The sequence below is a fragment of the Elephantulus edwardii genome, unplaced genomic scaffold (assembly GCF_000299155.1).
Source record: "Elephantulus edwardii isolate Elephantulus edwardi_28Jun2011 unplaced genomic scaffold, EleEdw1.0 scaffold00197, whole genome shotgun sequence".
Classification (NCBI taxonomy): domain Eukaryota; kingdom Metazoa; phylum Chordata; class Mammalia; order Macroscelidea; family Macroscelididae; genus Elephantulus; species Elephantulus edwardii.
Window position 1 is genome coordinate 4,569,905 of NW_006399947.1, and position 16,017 is coordinate 4,585,921.

At 36.3% G+C, this 16,017-nt stretch overlaps 1 protein-coding gene across 3 annotated transcripts in view; it reads right to left on the reverse strand.

Annotated features, from left to right (window-relative positions):
* The window catches only part of GABRB2 (gamma-aminobutyric acid (GABA) A receptor, beta 2), a 369,112-nt gene that overhangs the window by 230,976 nt on the left and 122,119 nt on the right, over positions 1–16,017 (reverse strand). For all 3 annotated transcript variants that reach the window (XM_006897043.1, XM_006897044.1, XM_006897042.1), the window contains exon 4: positions 9,490–9,710. In XM_006897043.1, coding sequence (XP_006897105.1) covers positions 9,490–9,710 — 221 coding nt within the window. The remainder of the gene's footprint in view (positions 1–9,489; positions 9,711–16,017) is intronic.

Here is a 16,017-nt window from a genome sequence, read left to right on the forward strand (position 1 = left end):
TGATGGGTGTGTCAGAGGCAGTGCGATTGGCACAGGATAGAGCAGAGTTTAGGGCTGTTGTACATAGGGTCGCTATGAGTCGCAAATGACTCGATGGCACTTAACAACAACAACAACAACAATCTTAAAATACACAGCACACATATACACACACACACAAAACAGTAACAACTTTTAGCATACATTTAAGAAATACCTTGAATTAAGAGATAATATAAAATAAAATTAAGATACTAATTTGTTTTCAAACATAGAGTTTTATTGTGACCTAGAGGTCTTGGTAATGAAATCAGGGATATGCAGTATTACCTCTGACTGTGGTATGTGGGGGTGTGTGTGAGTGTGATTATATATATATATATATCACATTATATATAGGTCCACTTAAAAAGCCTAGGACTAATACGTCATCATCAATGTTTCTGACCCTTTTCTTCTTTGCAGACACGGTCTACTTCAATGACACCAATGTGCTCATTCTCTAGGCCCACAATACTTGATCCATATCTTTAATGGGAGCACAGCTGGTTTCTTCTCTGCTTTAAAATCCCAGGAGTCTCTGGCCATTCATCTAGCTGCAGCAGTCCTTTCACACCTTTCATTTCAGCGCTGCCACGGCAAAGTATCGTCACACTAAAATGAATGGACATGAGGACAACTAGAGATTCATCTAGCTGGCAGTAAAAGAGACACAGTGATTGCAGGAAAATGACCAGTCAGCACTGCTTAAGAAGAAAGAGCATGGACAGACTTTCATTTCTAATTTGAATAGTTTTTACCTAGAAACCCAGGAGTTTATTTCAACATATTTAATACTGAATTATTTTTTTTGCTAAAAATACAGTCTTCATCTACGGGATCCAAGGAATGGTGTTTGGTTTTATTTCAAATCTGCTATTCTTTAGTTTGATAGGAGGAGAATTGATGCCTTTAGGCTGTGGTGCTAGAGAAGAGTGTTGAATATACCAAGGACTGCTAGGAGAACAAACAGGCTCATCCTGGAGAGGGTGAAACCATGCTGCTCTTTCGAGGCAGAGTCTGAAATTTTGTTTGACATACTTGGGACATGTTGTAAGGAGGGATCAGTCCTTGAAGAGGGATGTCATGCTTGGGAGGGTAGAGGAACAGCACAAGAGAGGAAGATCGATGGATTGATTCTGTGACTAGAATAATGGGGGTGGAGGTGTAAATAAGAGACAATATGATTGGCACATGATATAGAAGGGTACAGAGCTGTTGTACGTAGGGTTTCTATGAGTCACAAGGAACATGACAACACTTAATAACAACATCAACAACAACATTTTTCAGTTCAATAATTTGAATTATTTGCAAATGTCAGACTATCAAAATGATGCCATGTAACCAAGTAATAAATTTACCAGCAAAACCAACATCAAAGCTAGAATTAAGTGTCTGGAGTTTAGACTATATAGCCTAAGCTCCACCATTAAGTGTCTGTGTTCTTAGGCACAGTCATGTATGATCTTCTGAGTCTCCATTCCTCTTAAACAAACAAAAATAATAGGAACTTAAATATGTCAGAAATTACTTCGGATTGTTTTTAATCTATATGTTTTGTCCTAATACTTACTCAACCACTGACTCCTAATTGATCAGAACCCAGAGAAAGTCTGTGAGCCAAAAAACTGAAACAGAGGTTTTAAATCTTTCTTTCCAAAAGCCAATTGTCACATCTTTGTACCATGGAGCCACATGAGGTTTTCAATATTAGAACTTCCAGTAGACAAAAATTTAAACTACTATACCAACATGGCTCCATTTTGTTTTATAAACCAAAATTAAAACCCACTACAATTGCAGATGACACAACCCTGCTTGCTGAAAATGATGAGGACCTGAAGCACCTGCTGCAGAGGGTCAAGGACTGCAGCCTACAATATGGATTGAGGCTCAATGTCAAGAAGACAAAGATTCTCACCACTGGACCAATTGGCAGCATCAGGATGGATGGTGAAGAGATTGAGATTGTTCACAGCTTCAGTTTGCTTGGCTCCACGGTCAACAGTCTTGGCACCAGCAGCCAGAAAATTGAAAGTTGCATTGTCATGGGAAAGTCTGCTGTTAGGGACCTCTCCAAAGTACTGAAGAGCAATGGTGTCTCTCTGGAGTCTAAGGTGCATCTGATACAGGCCATGGTCTTCACAATCACTTGCTATGCATCAGAGAGGTGGACAATGACCAAGGAGGATAGAAGGATAGTTGATGCCTGTGAGCTGTGGTGTTGGAGAAGACTATTGAGAATACCATGGACTGCTAGGAAAACAAACAGATTTGTCCTGGAAAGGGTTAAACCAGGTGGCTCCTTGGAGGCAAGGATTCTGAGGCTTCATCTAACACACTTTGGACATGTTGTGAGGAGAGACCGGTCCCTGGAGAAGGATATCATGCTTGGGAGGGTGGAGGGACAGCGCAGGAGAGGAAGGCCCTCTATGAGGTGGATTGATTCAGTGACTGGGATAATCAGGATGGAGTGTCAGAGACAGTGCATTTGGCACAGGACAGAGCAGAGTTTAGGGCTGTTGTACATAGGGTCGCTATGAGTCACAAGCGACTCGACGGCACATAACAGCAACAACAACAACCATTGAGTCAATTCTGATTTGGCTACAATGCTTTAATCCTTTACAGGAGGGGATTTCCAGGTTTTCTCTCTGAGTATCTCAGAGGTTTGAACTGAGACTCTTTTAAGGAGCAGCATAAACAGAATTGGAATAGACCACCAGTTTCTATTTCTGTCTTAAAGAAACTAAAAATACTTGGAAAGACAATTATCTCAAAAATTACTGCAATTTTTAAAAAGAAATCTATTCTGCATCATTTTTTAAGAGTATATTTTAGAAAAGAACAGGAAATTCCACCTCCTGTTGTACAGACTAGAAAATTCTAGATGGTACAATCTTACACTCTGCCTAGAAGGGCTGATGGTATTAATTAGATCTTTGTTGCTCTGCCTGAAAAAAAAATGAACTATGAAAATAAATTAAACAAATTAGGAAATCCAAGTTAAAAATTTATATCATATTAATAATAGATAGCCTACATTTGAGTGTGATGGCTACTTGGTTATTCATTTTCTTAATATCCTGTGGTAAGACTTTAGGAGTGGAGAAAGAAAAAATATTTCATATAATGCAGCTATCTACATTTATCACAAGCTAACATTATCCTTTTCCATTTCCTGATGACAGAACAACTTGCAAGAGGGACTGACTTGCTCTTTGCTTCTTGAAAAGTTTTTAAGAATGTGGTCCCTTAATTAGAAAAGACATGTTTCTGATATAATGGCTTATGTGGGGGGTGGACAGCTATTAAAATCAAGGCCTAGTCCCTCACATCGAAGACAAGCACCTGTGTTTTCAGATAGTTCTGTTACTCCTGAAATAGTCAGAAATTATTCCTTCCATAATGACTGCCCTAATAAAATCAGCATCATTTCATTTCCACAGCCACACATTTAACCAGTGGATGGTGAGAGAACAAGAAGACGAGAGACTACAGCAACACAACTAAAACGTAAATTATGTGACAATACAGTGTTTTGCCTCTTTGTTATTAAAGTGACAACTTTTTATTTACATTCCACTGCCATTCATAGTGACTCTACATGACATAGTAAAGCAGCCTCTTATGGTCTCCAAGGCTGTAAATTCTTTAGAAGATTTCTACACCTTGCCATCTTATAGAAAGGATAATGAGCTAGCAACTAAGCCCTTTACTCACTGCATTACCATGAAAGTCCTTTATCTTATAATAATACTACATAACGATGTCAGTCTAGAGACTAAGGTGTGCTTCATCCAGGCCGTGGTCTTTGCAATAAATATCTTTAATATGCATCAAATATCTTTGATATGCATCGCTTTGATATGCATCAAAGAGATGGACAATGACTAAGAATGACAGAAGAACTGATGCCTTCAAATTATGGTGCTGGAGAGGAATCTTGAACATATCATAAACTGTAAAGAAAAGAAATAGGTCTGTCTTGAAGAGGGTGAAAACAACTTTCTCCTTGGAGTCTAGGATTTTTGAAGATCTGTCTCACATACTTTGGCACATGGCCAGGAAAGATCGGTCCTTGGAAAAATACATCATGCTTAGCAGGATGGAGGGAAATTGCAGGAGAGGAAGATCCCAGATGAGATGGATTGTACAGTAACTGGGGCAACGGGGGTTGATGTGTCAGAATTAGTGAAACTGGCTCAGGACAGGGTAGGGTTCAGAGCTGCTGTACATAGGGTTGCTATGGGTCGCAGGCGACTCAACGGCACATAACAACAACAACATAACAACATTAAATGTGATTATTGATAGGCCAGGTTTTTCACTTCCATTTTGCTTTTACGATGTTTGTGTTGTTTCTGGTTACTGTAGCCATCCATTTTCCTGTGTGAAGGACTGCTCTTAGAATTTCTTGTAGAGTTGGTCTTATTTTCATAATATTTGATGGACAGTTTTTCTGGGTACAGGATCCTTGGTTGGCAACTCTTTTCTTTCAGCCATTTGTGTACATTATTGCATTTTATTTTTGCTTGAATGGTTTCTGCTGAGAAATCAGAACTTAATCTAAATGGTTCTCCTTTGTAGGCGACTCTTTGTGTTTCTCATGCTGCTTTTAGCTTTGATTTTGGAGAATTTGACTATGGTACATCTTGATGCTTTTCCTTTAGAGTCTAAAAGGGGGAAAAACCCACTGTTTGCAGTTCTCTGAACTTCTTGAATGTGGAGATACGCATTTTTTAAACAAAAAAAAATTTTCTAGAAGACTATTAAACAAGGTACCTGTAAATGTGCATATCTCAGTGATAGGATAAAGAGCAATTTTTATAACTATATTTTATATTCAATAAACCATATACATTATGATCGTAATATAGGAAAAGTTTTATAGCTCATCACCAACACCACAATTCAAAGCATCAATCCTTCTGTCAGTCTTTGTCCAATTTTCAGATGCATATGAAAGAGTTTAAAATACCATGACTTGGATATGGTGCAGTTTAGACTTCAAACTGAAATCCTTGCTCATGACCTTAAAGAAATCCTTGACAGAAAACTTGTCCAAACATTATCCAAATTTTATTACTATCCAAATAAGATCAAAATTAAAACTCTAATGACTTAGTTACATGAACTGCAGTTCCAAGAGCTTTTCTTACTTACTGAAATTTTTTATTACTGCTTGATATTTATAGTTTTATCCTGACAAGTGTTCTTTTACATCTATCTCAATATTAACTGTTGTCTTTAAACATAAACTGTTCAGGATGAAAACCTGGCCTGTTCAGAGTGATTACTATCAAACCCTTTATAACAATGTTATTTGTTAAGTTCCAGGAATGCCAAAGCACCTTGCATAGAAGATTTACTTATTCTTTTTCTTTAAGATTTTACTTTATCAATCAGAATCAAGCCTAGATACATGGATCTAATGAAAACCAGTTCCACTTAACATTTATTTGTCTCCTTTTTATTTTTCCCCCCTCTGTGCACTCTGGTGATATCTATTACTCATTCTGATGTGAGGAGACTACATGGTGCAGTATTTAAGAATATAGTTGTCATGCAAACTGAAGAGTTTAAATCCACCTGCCTTTCACTGAAATAAAAGTGAGGCAGTCTACTTCCATAATAATGTATAGCCTTAAAAAATCCTGTATATAGTTCTATCTGCCCTACAGGGTTACAATGAGACACCCTGGCAGTTCATTTTATATTCACTGGGCATAATGATTATAAAGAGCTAAGTCTGTACACTAGCAAGCTATTCTATATTTTATTGTAGCTGTGTAAATTTATACACATATTTCTTAGCTTTTGGTGATGATACTTGCTTTCTTCCTGGAGAATAATTACCAATATGAAATGAGATTTTTAGTAAAGTTTCTGACATATGATGGCTACATGTTAACCCTGTCAATGAATGAGAACCACCAACTATTAATATTTTTTCTATTTAACTTGTGGTTTCAAGGTAGCAATTATCTAACATTAGCATATGGTAAGAATTTAATTGGATACCAGAAATACAAAATACTAGGGACACAACGTGTAGCTAAATTGGCAGAATCAATATCTTGGCAACGGTTATCTTAATTGAATATTCAACACTTAGCCATTGCAAATTATCTCCTGGAAGTAAAATGAGAATATTTGGGCATGTCTGGTCACATTACATTTACAGCTAAAACAAATTGCTGTATTTTTCATTAAAAACTGGGAATGCACATTCATATATTTCCTAAAAATCCATTTCTCAATTTCACATTCACACTGACAAAAACCCCTCAACTAACAATTGCCATTTATAATCCTATTGTTAAGAAGTGTTCATTTTATGTGTGCTAGGTATGTTAAGTCTATACATTAACAGTCAACATCCTTGTTATTTCCAATTAGACATATTGCATTGGTCAAGTCTCCTGTTTTAGGGCCACTCCAAATTATTGAGGAGGAATGTTATCACTCTGAATACTAAGGTATGCCTGATACATGTCATATAAACGAGTCATATGTTATGTATCGGAGAGCAAAATAATGAATCAGGATGACAGAAGAAGAACTGACTGCACTGAGTTGTGGTACTGGAGAAGAGTTGTGAATCCCATGGAGTGCCAAAAGAACAAGCAGATCTGTCTTGGGAAAAGTGAACCCGTAATCTGCTTAGGAACAAGAACAGTGAAGCTTCATCTCACAAACTTTGGACATGTTTCTAGGAAAGGTTATTCTTTAAAAAGAAGCATTATGTTTGGAAAAGAGGAGGGACAGCAAAAAAGAAAGACTCTCCAAGAGACAGACTAACACCATGACTTCAACAATGGGCTCAAGTGTGTCAGAACTAATGCAGATGGCACAGCATAGGTTTAGGTCTTTTGTTCATAGGGTCATACTCGACTTGATGGCACCTAACAGCAACTGGTTTGCTCCAGAAACCTGTTTATTTTGTCAGCAGCTCTCCTGGAAATTGGGATACCAAGTAGTGATTTTTCTACTGCCATGATTAAGGCACAGTTTGGCATTAAAGACAATAATCAACACTCACTACATTCTTTAAAATATGCCTAATATCATGTCATGATCGAGATCCCCTAGTGGCATAGTGTATGAAGTTGTGCTGCTAACTCAAAGGTGACACTTCTCTGATAGCTCAAATCCACCGGTGGCACCACATGAGAAAATCAGTCTTCTCCTCTTTGACCAACAGCTTTTGCAAACATGCTGGAGATCAGTCATGCATTGGTTCTGACTTGTTAGCAATGAATGAGAACACCTTGATAAAAGTGTCAACCTATCTTTTATATTGATAACTTCTTTTCTTTCTATGTCCAACAATGTTCTGTTTAGTTGAATGCTGCTTTTCTCATCCACTGATTTCTACACACATGCATTAATAAGTTTCTTTACAACCTTTTCTGAATAGATATTTATGTGGTGGATATTTTGTTAGTGCTGATTAATAAAAAAATACCAAGGAAGAAAATGATGCATTCTTTGCATTCAGAACGCAAGAATAAGAAATGTAAGAACAGAGAACGCAAGAACAAACTACATTCACTACTGAGTCTGATGTTTAATCAAAATTCACTGGCTATCAGTCCTCCATGCTCCTTCAAGGGAGAATGACAAATCTATTTTTTCCTATATCTCCTTTTTTACCTTCTTCAGAGTTCTTGCATTTCTTCACATTTGACTTCAACAAAATATGTAGTAGAAACTCGTTCTTTTTCCTTTGTATTGGCCACATGGTCACTCTCTAAATAGGTCTTCGTGATTCTATGTGTTTTGCAGTCAACTCCAAGTGATCAGAATTGTATATTTGCTAGTATTATCTTTACATTCATATTTTTTACTACACAACTTTAGTGAAGTTATTTCCAACCAACTTCCCCCCCTCAACTCCATCTTAAGAATATCTGCACACTCTTCTTTTTACAGTAATTTCTGCCTCCTCTGTGCATATCGATAGTCCTCTGTATAGTACTCTGCCCCTTATCTTCTGAAGCATGTGAGCAGTGCTTGTGTTTAATTCCTATATTTATCACCAATGTCTGGCAAAAAGGGTAAGCATGTGCTCTCTCTGCTCCTCTGTCACTTTCTCTTCCTCAATAGTTAACTTATTTTTATTTCCATACAAATAAAAATATTCAGGTGCACTGAAAACAACTGATAAGGGAATATATATATATATATAAAATCTGATGTGAAAAACATCATCAGAGTAAGAGGCAACTTGGTACAATAGTCAAGAGCTCTAGTTCTAGACTTGGAAGAGGGATCCAACCCCATTTCCACACTTTATTTCTCAACTTTGGTTAAGTTCCATAAGCTGTTTCACCATTTGAAAATAAAAATTGTGACAGTCTCTAACTTACACTGGTAGTATAAGGAATAACTGTGGTCAAGTATAAAAGCACTCAGCACAATGCCTGCCCATAACAATGCTGAGTAAATGTATAACATGAACTGGCCAAAAACAAATAAACCTTTCGTGGAAGAAACGGAATAAACAAGAGTTCTCCTTAGTTGCCACGATGGCAAGACTTTTTCTCATATACTTTGGGTACGTTATCAGGTAGGACCAGTCCCTGGAGAAAGTCATCATGTTTGATAAAGTAGAAGTCAATGAAAAAGCAGAAAACTCTCAATAGGATGATTGACACAGTTGTAGCAATAATGGATCCAATTGCAGCAAACGCATTAAGAATGGTCCATGATTGGTCAGGTCAGAACCAACTTCAAGGCACCTAATAACCGCCCTATCATTATCACTGCCATGTAACACTATCACAGTGCTATTTAAAATAGTGTGGAACTATACTGAAAAGTTTAGAATTTCCTGTGACACAGAGAAAACTCTTAAAATTGTAATGTTTCGAAGCAAAATTTCATTTTCTTTATTTCAGAATGCCATCTATTGCTTCTAACACAGACATAATTTAAAAGAAGAAACTATTTTAATTCTTCCTCATCCAAATAACATAGCATCACATTCTTTCTTGAAATAAGCAGTGCATTTAATACTATAAATTCATTATTAATAACATGATAACATGAGACAAATTTATTTGCAAGTCTAATTGCCACTTGGATGATGGGAGGGCCTCAGAAGGGCTCCTCTCACCATTGACCATGACCAGGAACAATTTACAAGAGATCATCGGCCATGTCTGAATAATCATTTAGCATTCATGTATATTTGTTTCTATTTTAAAGAAGGCTTGCATCTCAGCTGCTTTGACATTATTTCTCACTGCTCCTTAAAGAATGCAGCTTTCAGATCAGCCATGACTGTTAGAAGATAATTCAGGAATAAACAGTCTTATCTGGTGCTTAGTTCCTTTTCACACATGCTACTATAAGCTCTCATATTGGAAAAGGAGCTTAAATGTGTGCCCAATGCTCCCTTATAACAGAAACAAATTATTTTTTTTTCTAGAAAAGTTAAATTTTGAAATTTGTACAGACCTGAGGCCATAAAGAACAGTCCCATCTGGATGCAGACGGATCATTCGGTTTTTGACGGTCACTCCATGCACAAATGACTTCTTGTCATTCAGGAAGTAGGTATCAGGCACCCACAGTTGATCTGCTACTCTATTGTCCAGAGTCAAGTTTAAAGGTATTACATTATAAGAGAGTCTCTTATCTCTCCAGGCTTGCTGAAAGTACATTGTCAAAGTGTAATCCTGTGGATAGAAGAAGAAAAAAAATAAGTATTATTTTGTATCCACCTAGACTTACTAGACTTAACAGGTAGGCAAATAAAGGGAACTATGGCAAGTTATTAATATGGGATGAAAATACCCAACAAACATATACAGGGAGCTTTGATAGCCTAATGGCAAGAAGCTGTGTTGTTGCAGTCCCAAGGCACGTAGTTTGAAGCTACCAGATGTTCCTCATGAGAAGGGTAAGTAATCTCCACCCATGCAATTAACTGCCTCTGAAAACCCAATGGAGGGTCAACTCTGGTCTGTTCTAACTCTATGGTACATAACAACAAAAGCAACAATCATATATGCATATTTCCAAAGTGCTAAAGAGCAATGATGTAGGTCAAGGTATTAAAGTCACCATAATCTTCACAATTACGCACTATGCATCAAAGAACCGGCCAACAACTAAGAAAGACAAAAGAAGAACTGATGCCTTTTAGTTGTGGTGCTGGAGAAGAGTATTGAACATACAATGGACCACCAAGAGAACAAATAGTTCTGTATGGGATAGGATGAAATGAAGTTGTTCCTCCAAGGCAAGGATTTTGAAGTTCGCTATCTCACATACTTTGAGCACATGACCAGGAAGGAGACCAGTTCTTGGGAAAGGACATCATGCTTGGAAGGGTGAATGGACAGTGCAAGAGAGGAAGAGCCTCAATGAGATGGATTGATTCAGTGACTCGGGTAATGGGGGTAGGTGTGTCAGAGACAATAAGGTTGGCATAGGTTAGAGCAGGGTTCAGAATTGTACAAAGGGTCATTATGAGTTGCGGGCAACTTGATGACATACAATAACAACAACAACATTTATGTGTAGTAAATTATTAATTCATTATTACTCAGTATCTATTATACTCAAGACATCATGGCAGGTATTGTGAATAAGGAAATTAAAAGATTATACCTTCATTAAGTAAGGAGTAATTACTTAGAAAATAATGAGTGGTTTGCAATGTTGGGTGTGAAGGTTGTTTTAAGGAAAGACATATGAAGCTCAAAAAGAAGGAAATAATGGTTTCAAAATGGACTCAAATACAGAAATTATTTTGGGAATGGTCCATTTTTAGTAATATTTTATTCTGTCGCCAAAAAAAAAAGTCACTAAGAGATGAAACAAACTCAATGGCTCATTTATTTGCCTAACAATATTTGGATTATATTTACATCTAAAAAGAAGAATTAACACATTTACGCCATAATTTCATTTATCAGATCTTTCTGCTTATGTTGTTGTTGTTGTTGATTGCTGTCGAATCGAACACGATTCATAGCGACTTTATGAACAAAAGACCAAATGCCTTTCCATAACTATTGTCATTTCTCCAAGTTCATAGAGTTTCCATAGGCATGTGGTTTAGGTTGTGGATGCCACTCCTGCTTCCAAGCCTGTCCTACAACTGGGAGCTCCACCAAACACTGTCCACATTTGAAAACCATTATGGTATTTGATACCCCAGTGACACAAGGTTCAGCATCAGAGCAAACCCAGGTTTCCTCAGTACAGCAAATTGGCAAGGAGCAATGTACAAAGTAAAAGAATGTTCTTCTAAAACTTAACAACACTCTTCTCACTTAGCTTAAGTGTCGTCAAGTTGAGTATGACTCATAGCAACCCTATGAACAAAATCCTGAACTCTGTTCTATAATTAATGTCATTTGTTTATGTTTATAGAGTTTCCAGAGGCATCTAGTTTAGGAAGTGGATGCCACTCCTGCTTTCAAACCTGAATCTATCTGGAAACCATCTGGTTTCAAACCTAAATCATCTGTTAACCATCATGTCATTTAACACAGCTATGGTACATTGAATGCCAGCTCCAAGTTATTCAGTGCAGCAAATAGACAAATGACTATTGTACCACTTTAAGAATGGTTATTCTTACATTAATAACTTTTATAATTAATAAATTCTGGAATTTTAAAGAAACACCTTAGCCAAACACAGACCAAACACAAATCAAGACTTATCCTTAAGTGACCCCCATCAAGAGGGAGAAACTGAATTTCTAGAGTGGAGCCACTGTCAAGCAGCTGCCTCAAGGCCAGCCGCAGACATCACCTATCACTATTTTAAAAACACACCTAGCAAATGTTCTTGACTATGCATGCGTCACTCTTGGGTCCTGTTGACCAGGGCAAAAGTCCAAGCTGACTGACAACCACTGGGGTGGGGGGGGGCAAAAAACACAACAAAACAATAATATAGCCCAACCTCAAATAATATAGCTTTCAATACTGACTGCATTACCAATAACCCAATCCAAACACAGACCAATATGCCTCCGGCATATTATTTTGATAAATATCGATAGTTATAGAGGGGCTTCAGGCCTTTTATTCATACAGTCACTATGAGTCATGTTCAACTCAAAAGCAATCAACAACAACAACAATAGTACAGATTGAGCTCCCAAATTTTAGAAACTGTGGGTTCTAAGTAATGAGTACTCCTTTTGGTGTCCCCATGACATAATTTCTCAGTTCTACCATTAATTTTTATTATTATTACTTTTTTAAATTTTATTTTACCCAGTGTTATTTTTGATTGCTATCAAGTCAGCGGTAATACCTAGTGGCCTTAAACACTGTCAGGTCCTGAGTAATCATCATTACTACTGGTAGTTTGAATTATTTTGGTATTTTGTCAATCAGTGTCATTGAGGGCTTCATTCCTTTATACTGAGCCTCTGCTTAAACAACTGTGATGGTCTTTTTGAGTGTTTAGTCTTTCCCAACAATTGTCCTAAATCAATGAGAAAAAGTCTTATCATCCTTGCTTCTAAAGAGTGCTCTTCCAAAACCGATGTGTTCATTTTTTTGGAATTCCAAGGTATACTCAATATTCTTAGCCAAAATAGAATTTGATCTCATCAGTTCATGCAAGAGAGTAAATTTATATAAGTACTTTATGTTTCTGTTCAATTACTATTAAATGAGATTTTGAATACTTGACTGATCTAACTTAAATATTATTAAGATGAAATACATAACTTGAAAGCAATTTGCAAACTTCAAAATCTATATATTATGGATAAAGCATTTTGTATAACTAATGTGACAATACTATCTACTACAGGCCTTTGTTTCAATTTATTAGCTCCCTCATCCTTATTTGAATGGCTAAAGGAAGGGCCAACTATTCACTTGAAAAGAAGAATAATTCTATTTTAAAATCAATGTTTATAATGTCTTCCTCTATTATACTTTTTATTAATATTTTAATCATTCATAGACATTGTGCTTCATGCATATTGTGGTGATTTATATATATAATGTTTCATTTACTTTATAGTTTGTTCATATATATAGTGGGATTTTCTACCTACTTTCATTTTACTAACTACATTTGTGAAAGTGTGTAACAGGCAGCAATTTCATGCTTCATGCCCTAAGATACATCTTCTAGATAGTCAATTTCTGACTTGCTTATGTCTATCAAATCAGTTCTATGACGGAACAAGCACGTCGTTTTTTCTGAAGAATCCTCTGTTCAACTAGGAAACTTATCGCATTTGCATCACTAGGAAATGTGAGTTCAACTCCCTGCTCCTCAATCCAGCAACCCTTCCACCTCCTCATCCACACATCTGTTTTTTATTAAGTGGGTGGCAGTAAAGGAACATCCAAGCTCAGCCCATCTCTTCATTGTTATATCTATAATGTCTTCTTGAGGGCTTTGTACAGACTGGATTTATTTATTAATCTACTTTAGGTCAGAGAGGCTAGCACAGTGCCTGGGGCACAGACAAGTTACTTATTGACCAAATGGTTTTATAGGTTAAATATATTTGCAATTCTACACATATGTGGACATTTTCATGTATAAGATATAGATGTCAAACTACTGGAATTTTCCCAGTATATTCTAAGGTTTACTAATCTTAATTTGGTTACATAATTTTCAGATAAACTTGTAATATCTTATCTGTTAGAAGTACTGACTAGATATAAAATATAATGTTTCCATTAAAAAGTTAAGTTTTTCCATATCTTTGTAAACATATAAATTTTGGTCTCACTGAAAAGTCAGTGGAGGTCATTTAAAATTTAAAATCAAACTTCTAAAAAGAGATATATGAATAATCTAAAAAAGTCTGTCACCAATAAATAATTGCTAGGAGAAACCATTCCTTGGAGTGGGACAGCATGCTTGGAAAGGTGCCAAGTCAAGGAAGAAGAGAAAGCCCTTCAACCAGATGGACTGACACAGTGGCTATGGCAAATGGCAATAGGCTCAAGAATGTCAGGGATTATGGGGAAGGTACAGGATAGACATAGGATCCTTATGAGTCATATTAAATTCTATGACATCAAACAACAACATATTTAATTCAGTTGCTTTTAGTGACCAAGATGACTCTACATCACTCGCATTTAGGAAAGAATTTGTAGGACAATGATTTTAACAGCCTTATGATTCATAATGAAAACTCTTGAACTGTGTAAATAAAAAACAGACCAGATACATTTCTGCATGTGTCTTAGTTACAAAAAGCCTAAACTGAGATTTAAACAATAAAGTAGAAAATGAAAATTGTGCTTGGGGAAGCATATTCAGTGATTTCTAATTTTCTGGAGAGAAAACAGAAAATTTTATTGTTATCCCTTTTATAACATGACGCTCTTAAGCTGCTTTTATAAAGAAGCTTCTTTTAGAAGATTTAGGGCCAAGAATACTTTTAAGAGTTGCAGAAGTTCATCAATCATCTGAGATATGATTGGACATAAGAAATGATGTTCTCTTTGTAGCTATAGAAACGGTAACGCTGTGAGATTCTGTGTCACATATTAACTGCTGTTACTTGTTGGCAGGGCAGTGCCTGCAAAGAAATGCTCGCAGACAAACTCTGGTGATTCTGTAAACTGTCACATCAATTTTCATTTCATTTACTTTTAAATTACACATCATGACACCCTCAAGAAGGAAAAAGCTCCTGAATCTAAATAATCGTTATTAAGGATGAAAGGAAAGAATGGTCCTGTGGTCTACTCTCCTTCTTTGGCCTCCATCGAGCCCAGAGAAATGCTCTGAACGTAATTACTGTCACAATTAAAAAAAGGTCAACATATCTCTCATGAGACTCAAAAAGTTTAATGAAAAAAAAAATTTAAAAAGCTGTGAGCTGCTTGAATGCAATGTTTGTCTTTTCTTGATGTGCATATAGTAAAAACTTGGCATGCTTTTTCATGAATAAGGTAAACCAGAATTTTCAGTAACTCTAAAAAGCATTTTTGGCTATAGCTCATAAAAATCCCATGTATTACACTGCAGAATTTTCCCCATAAGTGTTTGGTTGCTGTGATCGTAGTCAGATCACTCGGACCTGCATTTCTGGCACAGCTGGGTAGGTCTATATCATCAATCCCTAGGCTAGTAGTCAAGGTCAAAAGTGTATGCCACCCAAGGAGCTAATTTCCTATTAAACATCACAAACTCCCCCATAAGCACTTGAGAATTCACATGTATAGAGGTTTCTAAAAGAAAGGGAATTCACTCTGATTTTTTCTTTTTCGAGAACATTTGTAGAAAACAATCACTAAGTTATGACAGTTTTACTGCCAAACATTATCACAAAATTTTCCTTTTTACCTCCACTACTAATTTTCTGATTTAAGATACTGTCATTTATGAATCACTGTATTGTCAATTTTTCCATCTCCATGTTTGGAATTGATTCTGATTTATGGTGTCAAAGTAGAATTGTTCTCCATAAAATTTCAGTGGCTAAATTTTTAGAAGTAATTTAATGGACCTTTCTTCTGATGTCGAAGTAGACTGGAACCATAAAACTTTAAAAAAAAATTTTATTATTTTGTGTGTGTGTGTACCGTTAAATTGGATCTGACTGGTACAGGAAGAGACTGCCCCTCCTTCTCCTGCAGAGCATCTAGTGGATTTGAACCGCATACCTCTGGGATTGCAGTGCAGCTTCTTGCCACTAGGCCACCAGAGTTCCCAAAACTTTATTTTTTTATATATTAACCATCAAACTTTCGGCTAGCAGCTGAACATTTAACCTCCTACATCACAAAGGATCATTTTTATGCATATTTTAGAGCTCAACATAGCAAACAAATAAAAATACAGAAACAATTACTCAGTGAGAATATGTTTTGCCTTGCTATTAACAAATCTTCTTGGATTGATCAAAAGGTTTTTACTTTTTGTATCATTAATTTTTGACTCATGTACTTATAACTTGTTAGTCAAATTTGTGTCTTCTAGGTTGCAACACCCTCATGATACATCTTCAAGGATATGAACATGTACGGC